Genomic DNA, 12,868 nt, shown 5'->3' with positions numbered 1-12,868 from the left:
CATACTGCACGATGTCCAGAGTTCCTTCTATCATGTGAAGAATTCACGCCCCTCTCGCAGAAATCAAACCCAGCAGGTAACAGATAGCCGGCCACTTCTTCTCGTCATGGTTACATATTCGCGTCGATGGCGAGTCCCTTGCGGCCTGTAAACGATTCGTGGACCATCGTTACTGGTGGAAAACACCTTCTCATCAGTTAAAATGACGTTGTCCCACGACGCCCTCAGATGGAGCTCCGCAAATGCTAGCCGGTATAAAACGTTGTCTTCGCTGAGCTCTTGTTTCACAGCGGATCGTCGTGCATGCAGCCCAGCGTCCCTCAGCCTTCGGCGAATCGTGTCATTGGAGCCGAGGAAGTTGGTCTCCCGCCGCAACTGCTTCGCGTTCAGAAAGGGATTTACTCTGCTCCTAGACACTAGGTCCCTGTCTTCCTGCTGTGAGCTCACTCTCTTCCTGCCTGAGCCGGGAGCCCTGTTGGTGGTTACTCTTTCAAGGCAGATCCTCCACCATCTCGTTGCATTGGTATGTGGTACGCCATACCGTCTGCCAGCTTCTCTGATGGAACATCCTCCTTCTTCAGTGAGAGCGACGACTCTATCTCAAATAGACCTCTCCAGTGAGCCATTACGGCAGACAGCCTGATGTGTATTTCTGCTTGTCGCTCTTATACTGATGCCAGGAGAGGAGGTAAACATATTTACGTCAAACGGAGTGGCAGAGGCAGAGGCATGTGGCGCAGCCGTGCTGGCTCGTCCCGGGCTGTTGACCCACCGACGCCACCGCCAGCTCGCTCACTTCCGTCTCGCCTCGGCCATCCTGGTTGGCCCGTAGCTCGCGAGCCGCGGCTAGTACAGACCCAGGTCGCAAGGCCACGATCACCCCTTGATGGATCAAAAATTACACCTAACCTACCCAAGTCTGTAGTATGAACTAACGCAGCTACAGCTATTATGCTATAATATGTGCAGGCACACCTACAGTTGACGATTCATTCAAATATTTGACGAACAATACGTTCAAAATTACATTTCATATTTCACCTAGCTAGCAATAGCATGACGCAGGAAACTACGGTTTCTTGTAAGCGCTCTGCATTAGATGTAGCCTTAAGAAAACGTGTGTTCAACCACGACAACTAAGCGTAATGTGAAAGTAAACAGGTTTGGCGGCAGATTCTCCAAAGAATAGTATATACGTAGTATATAACACACGTTTTGTGCCCATATAACATGTACTCAGTGTCTCTGAAACAATACGTGCTGCACGACGGAAATTACTTTCTGCTGAGGCACTTCATTTCCATTTCAATGATACACGACTACTAGAGAACATTGCTCTTTACGCCAGTCAATCCACTTGTAAATTAACACCATGATATCGCAGATACTAGGCAACACGTTACTAGGGATGAGAAAGGCCTTAAGGTTTGCAACTAAAAATGCTACTCCTAGCTACTACTGAATAAGAATTTGATTGTTAACGTGTCTTCATAACCATATGTGCGGCGTTCGACTCTCAGTCAGAATAGACGTTATCGTCGTCTTATTTCTAGTTAAACGTGCGCACATCTCGCTAATGGTGGACCAACATTGGATATTTCTCGTCTGTTCCTGGTTAGACAACGACGGCGTTAGGCGCCGGGTTCAAATTCCAGTCAGGAAATATAACTTCACTCGTCATTTAAGGTTCGAGGCTCGCTACAGGTGACAAACTGTGATATCTACATTTTGATTTTACGTACTTATTCAACAATCAGATTAGGTGCTGGTTCAAATGGTTCAAATGGCTCTGAGCACTATGGGACTTAACATCTGTGGTCATGAGTCCCCTAGAACTTAGAACTACTTAAACCTAATTAACCTAAGGACATCACACACATCCATGCCCGAGGCAGGATTCGAACCTGCGACCCTAGCAGTCGCGCGGTTCCGGACTGAGCACCTAGAACCGTTAGGTGCTGTTTTCGCATCCTTGTCACCAGCATTACATGATGGCATTTCAATTTTAAACATGTGCATCCTTTGTTCCTTGACAATGCAATAATATACAACGTCTTTCGAGGTAATTGTCATGTTAGGGTTCCTGATTTAGTACAAACATTATCTTCATTTACGTTCAAGTTGAGAATTGATAACTGACACTGGTGCAAACGTCAATATTTGACGTTTCTTTCTGCCTAGTGATCGAGTCTCGATAAGGCACAAAGCTTTGCTTGGTTAACAATGGCTTTACGTTCTGGGTTTGCATCCGGATCCAGAACGAAGACGTTGGCCATGTCATTTAAAGTACAACTTTGTGTAGAAGTAACTTTTGATGAGTAATGTGAACAATGATATTACTTGTGATTTGCTGTTCATGTTGCTATTTCCGTAGAGTGCTTGCCGCCGTTAATCAAGTTTTCTATTAACTGCTTAGAATTACATAAAGCTGATGCGAAACCACTCCCCGTTGAACGTTGAACGACGTTCAACATGTGTTGGGTAAACCTTTTAGATAGCAAAGAACTTGCCATACAACTTTATAAATCCATATACTGTCTCAAATATTTAATTGTGCTTCAGGATTACTGAACGATTTATGTGACGAAATTAGTTGTCCCTTAATGTTTGAAATGTCACTTATTGTAATTAAGTTCAGTTTACAAACGTTAAGGACTGTCTGATCTCTTCTGTACTATCGTAGTGTTACTTTACATCTGGACGGACTGTCATACGGCCAGTGTTCTCTAGTAGTCTCTAGCGGTACCCATTGTGTATCTTACAATGACTGTACTGTGGAGGGTTGCGACGATGTGCAACACGGATATGCTATGTTGGTTACATACATTCAGGTGCAGCCAACTCTTTGGAATTCAGGTGTGACCCACTTTTTTTGCTGTCGAGTGTACATCTTTCTGATTTTCACTGTTTCCTTTTTTTTATCGTAAGAAATAATTATGGGCGCAACTTCCAAGCCACCTTAGCGTTTGTTTAAAAATATTCATAACCAAATTTTCCACAAATTTCTGGCAAATGTGAAAAATGATAACAGGAATAAGTTTATAGGACGAATACACAAGATTTCAGTAAGACAGATGCGTTTTTATTTACAGCTTATAGAAACAAAACATGTTGAGCTCAGATATAAATTAAACATTTATTTTCCTGAGAGGTGGTTTGGTAGCGGTAAAGTATTTTTCCATTCTTCAGCAATGACCTCTAAAATAAATCCTTTTTCATTTTCATCTTTCGTTGGAATGTTACACTATGTGATCAAAAGTATCCGAACATCTGTCTAAATATGACTTACAAGTTCGTGGCGCCCTCATCGGTATCAATATGGTGTTGGCACACCCTTAGTCTTGATGACAGTTTCCACTTTCACAGGCATACGTTCAATCAGGTGCTGGAAGATTTCTTAGGGAATGGTAACCCATCCTTCACGGCGTGCTGCACTGAGGAGAGGTACCGATGTCAGTCGGTGAGGCCTGGCACGAAGTCGGCGTTTCAAGACATACCAAAGATGTTCTATAGGATTGAGGTCAGGACTCTGCGCAGGCCAGTCCATTACAGGGATGTTATTTTCGTGTAACCACTGGCTGTTCATTATAAATAGGTGCTCGATCGTGTTGAAACATGCAGTCGCCATCCCCGAATTGCTTTTCAACAGTGGGAAGCAAGAAGGTGCGCCGGCCGGAGTGGCCGTGCGGTTCTAGGCGCTACAGTCTGGAACCGAGCGACCGCTACGGTCGCAGGTTCGATTCCTGCCTCGGACATGGATGTGTGTGATGTCCTTAGGTTAGTTAGGTTTAATTAGTTCTAAGTTCTAGGCGACTGATGACCTCGGAAGTTAAGTCGCATAGTGCTCAGAGCCATTTGAACCATTTGAACCAAGAAGGTGCTTACAACATCAATGTAGGCCTGCGCTGTGATAGTGCCACACAAAACAGCACGGGGTGCATGCCCCCTCGATGAAACACACGGCTACACCATAACACCACCGCCTCATAATTTTACTGATGTCATTACACACGCTGGCAGATGACGTTCACCGGTCATTCGCCAATCCCACATCCCGCCATTTTCTTTACCGTGATTCGTCACTCCACTCAACATTTTTTCACTGTTCAATCGTCCAATTTTTACGCTCCTTACACCAAGCGAGGCGTCGTTTGGCATTTACCGGCTTGATGCATGGCTTATGAGCAGCCGTTCGACCATGAAATCCAAGTTTACTCACCTCCCTCCTAACTGTCATAGTACTTGCAGTGGATCCTGTTGCAGTTAGGAATTCCCTTGTGATGGTCTGGATAGATGTCTGCCTATTACACATTACGAGCCTCTTTAACTGTCGGCGGTCTCTGTCAATCAACAGACGAGGTCGGCCTGTACGCTTTTGTGCTGTATGTGTCCCTCCACGTTTCCACTTCATTATCACATCGGTAACAGTGGACCTAGGGATGTTAAGGAGTGTGGAGATCTCGCGTACACACGTATGACAAGTGACACACAATCACTTGATCACGTTCGAAGTCCGTGAGTTCCGTGGAGCGCCCCATTCTGCTCTCTCACGATGTCTAATGACTACTGAGGTAGCTGATATGGAGTACCTGGCAGTAGATGGCAGCACAATGCTCTTAATACGAAATACGTATGTTTTAGGGGGTGTTCGGATACTTTTGATCACATAGTGCATAATCTTGACTGAGTCTGATACAAAATTGTTAAGGCTTTCGTGGCCACTTGTTGACAAACTGCCTATTGGCTTCTGTCTCGGGTTCTTCGGCCGACGTTCATCTAATGATTTTTCTGACGTTTCGCCAGCACGAGTGGCTGGCATTGTCAAAGCGTCACCCTCCATTGCCGGTGGTGAACTGGAGCCGAGCTCGCGGCCGCAGACTAAAGGTACCTGGCGCGCCAACGTCAGAGGGCTTCTCCGCGGTCATTTCCGGTGCGGTTCTCTTGCTACCTGCGACGGTCGTTCGCTGCAGTACGGGAAGACAGGATTCGTGTACCTTAAGGCCTTCCTCTTTCTTGTTCAAACTGTTCGCGTGTTTTTGTATTTCTACAGCTTCTCTGAACAAGCGCGTGTGATAGTGCCTCTCTACATCCAGAATTTCCGTGTCGGCGAATTTTATTACGTGGTCGGTCGCATTCAGTGCGTGCTCTGCCACGGCCGATTTCTCCACCTGCCCCAATCTGCAATGTCGCATAAGCTGTAGAAATACAAAAACACGCGAACAGTTTGAACAAGAAAGAGGAAAGCCTTAAAGTATTTTTTTTTTTTACCCATTCTTTACTTCCGTTTGCCTCCACGTTAACTTCAGCCATATTACGCGAAATTGATCTTGGATCGCTATCATCGAATATTGATTGAGATATAATTTCAGGAAGTAAGTATCAGATGTGACTGCATAATTTTTTCAGTTTTTAATCAATATTGTGATAATTTATCAGTTTACGGTTGAATATGAAATCCTGATAAGTTTCTTTAATTGCCTCTGATCACAGAAACCACGTCCATAGGTACACTGAAGGAATGACAATGTGTATTGTTCTGAAAGAATCATTTTCCTCTTGAGATAAGAGAAATTAACCTTGAAAGAGATATGTTATAAATACATAGATTTCCTTCATTGCTCCGAATAGAGGTTTGTCAACGAGATTTTCCGCATTTTTAATGTAATATTTTTTAAGCCTTTGAATTCGTCATAGACTTTAAAAACAGTAGGAATTCATACAGACAACATCCTGAATCACAGATACTGACAATAACAATATAAATTCACGTAATAACTTTTGTGAAAAGTCTCTAACTCTATTGACATGGCAACCATTAGTTGATGTTCTTAATATTAACTTTGCAGCAACAGTTCATCTTTAGCTTCAAGTATGTTACATTCTAATCAAGTTCATGACAATTGGCTCTGATTTGAATTATAAGTCTACAAGCGGCTGTAAATAAAACCGAAAAATTAAATTTCGGGTGAAAGTATGAGAACTTCATGGTAGCAGAGCATTTTTTTTTTCAACAAAGTATTAGAAGATGTAATGTAGAGAAAGTAGAAAAATTAAGGATATCCTAGAGATCACAAAGTGAGTCAATATGGGAAAAGGTATTTTGGAATCCATAAATATGTTCTACAATTCAATCAAGAACGTTTACCCTTTACCAGACTTTTATTACTCAGAACATTCCAAGGCGCTGAAAGAAAGATTTGTACATGATGAAGGGGACAATATAGGCCGTTTGAAAAAGATTCATCAAGTTTCACAGGTCTGTATCTTCTACATGAATGGGAATAATAACTTGGGGTGACTTTTAGCTTTGGCAAAGAGACACAAAGTCTTTATTTTTCAAAGAACCATTAGATTTTACAAGGATAAATCTTTTACATGGCATGAACATACTCACTTGACGTACTTTTTACAATTACTTGTAAATTCAAAGTTCTGATTTCACTTTCATAAATTTCCATTGTGCCTTCCATGGGTAGCACGGCGAAATGCACATTTGACAGGCAACCATGTAGCACGTCCTCGCGATCCCGTCCGGCATTGTCCCTGTTGCTACCGAACGTCGCACTTAGCCAAAGTTGTCGAATCGCCGGCCACGTAGATGGACGCTTACACAAACCATTCCAAAAAGAAATCAGGGGAACTTGAAGGTGTAATGTACCACACAAAAAAGAATAAATAAAATGATGAAGTGATATTTGTGAATGTTAATTCTTCGAGAGGCGAGACATACCACATTGACAACAGCAGGAGTGTAATGATAATGACATGGAGAAGTAGAATTTCATATGAGTGATAAAACCGCAAATCCTACTTCGTTGAATAATATCACGTTACTTGAGATGCTCACATTCTTGTAAAACTCAGACTGAGATATCATCGTTGGAGAGCGGAACATCTTGGTAACGCAGGACCGTGAGGTATAACGAACGATTTGCCCCATAAAAGCAATGATAATCGGACTTCATGAAAGGAAAATTAGATCGCAGGCTCGACTTGAGAAAACGTAACTGTACATTCGGTAGTGCGTTGATGGCACGTCACCCACCCGTCCACTTCAATTGGTTCAAATGGCTCTGAGCACTGTGGGACTTAACTTCTGAGGTCATCAGTCGTCTAGAACTTACAACTACTTAAACCTAACTAACCTAAGGACATCACACACATCCATGCCCGAGACAGGATTCGAACCTGCGACCGTAGCGGCCGAGCGCTTCCAGACTGTAGCGCCTAGAACCGCTCGGCCACCCCGGCAGCCAACGTCCACTTCCAGAGGCTTATTAGATAGATACATATCAACGGTTGACAGTTAGTAGGACAGCATCATAAAAATGTCGGAAACGAATTAAAGAAAGGGCATTTCCCGTTATTAAGTATGTTACAAAATAAAATACAGAACCTCTTACTCTGCACGTCCATTCCAGAGAGCGAACAAGAAGCAAAGCGCGAGAACTGAATCAAGAACAATTTGTACATCAGTTTTTTTCTTCAAACATATGATTCACATATTTCACATAGAATTTATCATATGCGCTAGTGATGTAGTCTGAAGCACATTTACATTCTTACATTAAATAACTAATCGTTACAGAGGCCAATGGTGCAATGTGAAATCCGTACTGTTCTTAGGGTCCACCCATCTTTGAGAGAGCTCATTGTTAAGAAAAGCTCCTAGATGCAGTTACCAATGTGGCGGTGCTGCATTTTTTGGACATGCTCTCAGAACTGAGGAAGAATCCATGTCTCCAATATGTCCGTAATAAATGAACGATTCGCTAATCTTTTTTCCCGATAAACGGCGTAAGACGCATGAAGCTTTGGAAGTCCCTTTATGCAGGAATTTGGAATCTGACAGCTGTGTTTTCCGTATTTTTATGCTTTTACGATTCAAGTTGCCACTCAAATTGAACGTACGTTCATCACTGAACACCAAATATGAGACTATACTTCTTTCTTCCATCTCCACACTGAGACACGTAACCCTACATGTGTTTTCACCATAATGAAGGGCTTGTTGCGATGGAATCCTGTATTGGTTGAAAAATAAACGGGGTAACAAAACGCGTCCATAAGCCACATGATGAATGGCTAAGACTCGGCTAGCGCGACGAGTTATGTGGACTATATGCAAGACTCTGCTGAATGCGTGCTACGTCACAGTGGTGACCGGTGGATTTCGCCTTACATAAACTACCAGTGTCTTGAAACTGCTCCTGCCATTGTTAAATGCTATGACCAGTAGGAGGTGTAATGCCGCACAGTTCTAACTTAAACGCAACCATTCGAATGGAGAACCCAAATCGTCTTTTGGACAGTCTTGTCTCGAAGCACAATGGCCAATGAACTAGCGAGCGAGCTAGCGAGCTTTAAAGCGAGACCTCTACCGGCAGCCGCATAAACCGGCAACTTACGGCTGGCACAAAGGCATACATTTAGTTCAGACGCACAAGAAAAAATGTTCTCAAATCTTCATCCATTTCACCTTGTAAAACACTGTGTGTCGTCAAATTCCACACCGTTCCTTCCTTTATGGGGAGTATATTACATTCTTGCTCATATGCGAAGCGTAACGAAAAAGAGGGAAACATGAGGGAAATTCGAAGGCACGAATGGAAGTACAGGCAGACGGTCTCGCAAATGAACGTTTAGGTACCAAGATTAACAGTCGCGAGGCGTTATATACGAGATTAACGTTTTAAAAGTTAGTAGCAGAAACAAAATAAATTATCTTTCTTCTTAAATACTAAGAGTATTAATCGTAAAACACTTATCAGGAAAAAAATTATGGCACTTTTATGGCGAAAAGACAATCATAGACAGCTGCTAGTGCTACTCGAATAAAAAGAAAGCCGTTTCTGACATGAAACATAAATTTGAGATTCCATATTCGTTAAGACATACGTATCAGGTTGGAGAAATTAATACATTTTTTAGAGTGTGAAGATATCAGAGCCGAGTTTAAAGCCTCCAACGACGAAAATACAAGGACCGCACAAGAAGTATAGAGCGGAATCGATATGCTAATCAGGCAAAATCGCTGTGACCATACGGGCAATCGTCCCAGCGACACACCAGTTTGAAGACACCCGTTTTGGCAAAACAACGTGGCCTGCTGCATGAAGAAGTCAGTAACATCCTGCTGCACATCCTCGTCCGACAGGAATCGTCATTAGTTCGGGGTTTCTTTTAAGGGAACGACAGCGTGATAATCGTGCCTCTCACTGGCCTCCCAGATCGACCACCATCTTGTGTCGAACCGCAACCAGCGCGGAACTTGACGCACTATTCCACAACGGTGGTTTTCGAGAGACATGTTGATCCTTACATATTCTTCATTCTCTGATGGATGTCCACCGGTGATTGTCCTTCGGCAGCCAAGAAAAGAATGATAGCAGGTTAGCCCTTTATGGATGCATACGGTAGTAGTGTCGTTATAATTTACGTTTCCGCATTTAACGAACACACGTCGGGAAGCCACGAATGCCACACTAATACCTTGCCAATATGTCTATACTTACAAATCCGCACTACGTTGCATATACGACGCAGTAACGCCCCCAAGCAGAAACTGCACTGCGATGTACACATTGTCACGGGTGAGATATTGCTGAAGGTGGCGCTGCGTTTACCTTGACCATGACCGCCAACCAGAGCAGAAGAAGGACGCACGTGGGAGACATTTTTATTGCCTGCGTGGTTACTCATCTGGCTTATAACTGCGACAAAAGGTAATAGCCACGTCCTCAGTAAGCAAGTCGCTGTACAAAGGTCAGCAGGCTAGCATGTGGAGGGAGAAATTGAAAACAGACAGTGTCCGTTATTAGCCGTATACACATTATCAGATTTTAATCAGACTCTTTGATAAAATGTCTACTCTGTTGCCGGGGTTCAAGAAACTGATTAAAGTGGCAGCATCTAATGGTTTCACAGTCCAGAGATAGCAAAAGAGTAACTGACGTATGTACTTCTGCATAGTTTACAAGTATGCCGCACGTCTGTGTCGTAGCACTGAAGCACCGAAAATTACACAAAGCATTACAAAGTCATCATACACGTAGTGTTTCGACAAGCAAAGTGGCCATTTGTGGGAAAGAAGTTTGCTTATGAAAAACAAACCAAAAACACACAGATATCCCAAAAACGTATTAGTTCACATTTAATCTTACAGAAACTTTAAGGTAGACAGTTTTTTTTTCTTCAACATTATTGCTCTTCTTCTCTTCACATAATTCGATAAATGCAACACGAAACACACGTCAAATTGCGACGGAGGTCAGTACGTACTTTGGTAAGAGTAATTCCGTCCGCAATGTGCAAATAATGGAAGGTCGCACAGTAAGTTTCTCATTCGAGTATTGCGTTTGGATCTACGTTGTTTTTGAGAAAATTGTGTCACACCCAGTGTCAGAAGGAGAAACGTCTAAAGGGCACATGCCAGACTTCCACAGCGGCAGGATCGTGGCATATCAACACCGCCGTTTATTGTACCACGATATTTGTTGTTGGAACTGGTAGGGATCCACAACTGTCATGCGAGTACGGAATCTATTGTTTCTGGAGAGCCACACTAAGCGCCACGCAGGGTCTCAACGGCCGCACACGACTAGCGCCACAAGGCTACGCATTGTTTCTCCGGTTGTGCAGTGTCGTACAGCTTGAGCTCGTTTGCGGCAAGACAGGAGTTCACACGGACAGAGATATTGTTGTGGGTCTCCACGGTTTACGAAACAGACGCGGCTTTTTCTTCTAAACTCTGATGTACCTACGATGGCTTCGCTGTTCGCTGGCCACCCGAGTGATCCTTGCCTCTATCTACCACCAGCGCTGCACACCGCTAGTTGGAGCTTGCGCGAGGAAAAAATATACCTTACGCTGGATCGAACCGTCGAAGTGGAGGGGCGCACTTATTAGCCACCGACCGCGAGAAGCTTTTACCTATTCCCAGCGCCCAGGAGTAACCAGCATGGAGCTACCTTCTTCAAGTCGCAGTCCACCACTCCATCAGTGTAACTCTGCGTCGATACCGGTACAATGAGCCCTCCATCGAATTAAAGCCCCTAAAACCTGCAGAACGTGGCTGTCCAAATGTGTCGATCGTCGATCCCAGGTTTCCTTGTGGTCACTAGGATTTTCCCCCAATCCTTAGTCTTCGCTCTGATGAACACATTACAACTTGTGATTTTTCTCAACTCGTTAGGTGAGTAATGGTGGTGCGCTCTTACACGATACCTCCACCGCACATCTACTGTTTGACAATGTCCGCTACCCTGAAACATTACGCCAGGGAAAGGGAGGTTTCCAATAGTTTCATTGGTTACCACTGAGCGAAATGCCAAAGGGCTACATTGTATCGAAAAGGAAGGCAGGATACTAGTGACTATGTCACTCGTGGCCCGACACTTCGGACTATTTACTTATCATTTACTCCAGGTAACCCATTCCTGAACAGGTATTCGTATAGGCAAGATTCCTCTATCCACATTCGAGGGGCCACTGTCGATGAGCCTACTACTAGCGTTAGAAAGAATACTTTCGATACGTAAGACGAGTTCTCGCCGAATTCGTTTACGCGAGTCTCTACTGCAAATAGTTGCTCCATACCGGTTGCCGTTTACATGCGTAAGAGATAGGAAAAGAGAAATATAGTGAATTATAGTAGAGGGTTATTACAAATGATTGAAGCGATTTCACAGCTCTACAATAACTTTATTATTTGAGATATTTTCACAATGCTTTGCACACACATAAAAAAACTCAAAAAGTTTTTTTAGGCATTCACAAATGTTCGATATGTGCCCCTTTAGTGATTCGGCAGACATCAAGCCGATAATCAAGTTCCTCCCACACTCGGCGCAGCATGTCCCCATCAATGAGTTCGAAAGCATCGTTGATGGGAGCTCGCAGTTCTGGCACGTTTCTTGGTAGAAGAAGTTTAAACACTGAATCTTTCACATAACCCCACAGAAAGAAATCGCATGGGGTTAAGTCGGGAGAGCGTGGAGGCCATGACATGAATTGCTGATCATGATCTCCACCACGACCGATCCACCGGTTTTCCAATCTCCTGTTTAAGAAATGCCGAACATCATGATGGAAGTGCGGTGGAGCACCATCCTGTTGAAAGATGAAGTCGGCGCTGTCGGTCTCCAGTTGTGGCATGAGCCAATTTTCCAGCATGTCCAGATACACGCCTGAAACTTGCCCGCACGCGTTCAACCGTTTCCTCGCTCACTGCAGGCCGACCCGTTGATTTCCCCTTACAGAGGCATCCAGAAGCTTTAAACTGCGCATACCATCGCCGTATGGAGTTAGCAGTTGGTGGATCTTTGTTGAACTACGTCCTGAAGTGTCGTTGCACTGTTATGACTGACTGATGTGAGTGCATTTGAAGCACGACATACGCTTTCTCGGCTCCTGTCTCCATTTTGTCTCACTGCGCTCTCGAGCGCTCTGGCGGCAGAAACCTGAAGTGCGGCTTCAGCCGAACAAAACTTTATGAGTTTTTCTACGTATCTGTAGTGTGTCGTGACCATATGTCAATGAATGGAGCTACAGTGAATTTATGAAATCGCTTCAATCATTTGTAATAGCCCTGTATATAGTTACATAAATTAAGGTATTAGAGATTTAACTGTCAAAGAGGAGAGACAAAACTTGACTCTCACTGCAGTTAATGTACCGCTACCTGAGGAAGGAAATAAAGAGGAGCCTACAGAGTTCTACACAAACTGCAGTTAGTTTGGGACATATATACAACAAGCATAAAACAATATTGACCGGACATTTAAACATGAGGGTAGGGAATAAAACTATCCCAAATATTATGTGAACACTGGGAGAAAACTTCATAAATAACAATGGAACATTGAGA

At 43.6% G+C, this 12,868-nt stretch overlaps 1 protein-coding gene across 1 annotated transcript in view; it reads right to left on the bottom strand.

Moving 5' to 3' along the window:
- Positions 1–9,635, bottom strand: part of LOC126474510 (cholinesterase-like) — a 97,870-nt gene extending 88,235 nt beyond the window's left edge. The window contains exon 1 of the mRNA XM_050101981.1: positions 9,627–9,635. Coding sequence (XP_049957938.1) covers positions 9,627–9,635 — 9 coding nt within the window. The remainder of the gene's footprint in view (positions 1–9,626) is intronic.
- Between the last annotated feature and the right edge of the window lie 3,233 nt (positions 9,636–12,868).

This window comes from Schistocerca serialis, chromosome 4, assembly GCF_023864345.2.
Source record: "Schistocerca serialis cubense isolate TAMUIC-IGC-003099 chromosome 4, iqSchSeri2.2, whole genome shotgun sequence".
Lineage (NCBI taxonomy): Eukaryota > Metazoa > Arthropoda > Insecta > Orthoptera > Acrididae > Schistocerca > Schistocerca serialis.
This window is presented reverse-complemented; position numbering and strand designations above follow the sequence as displayed.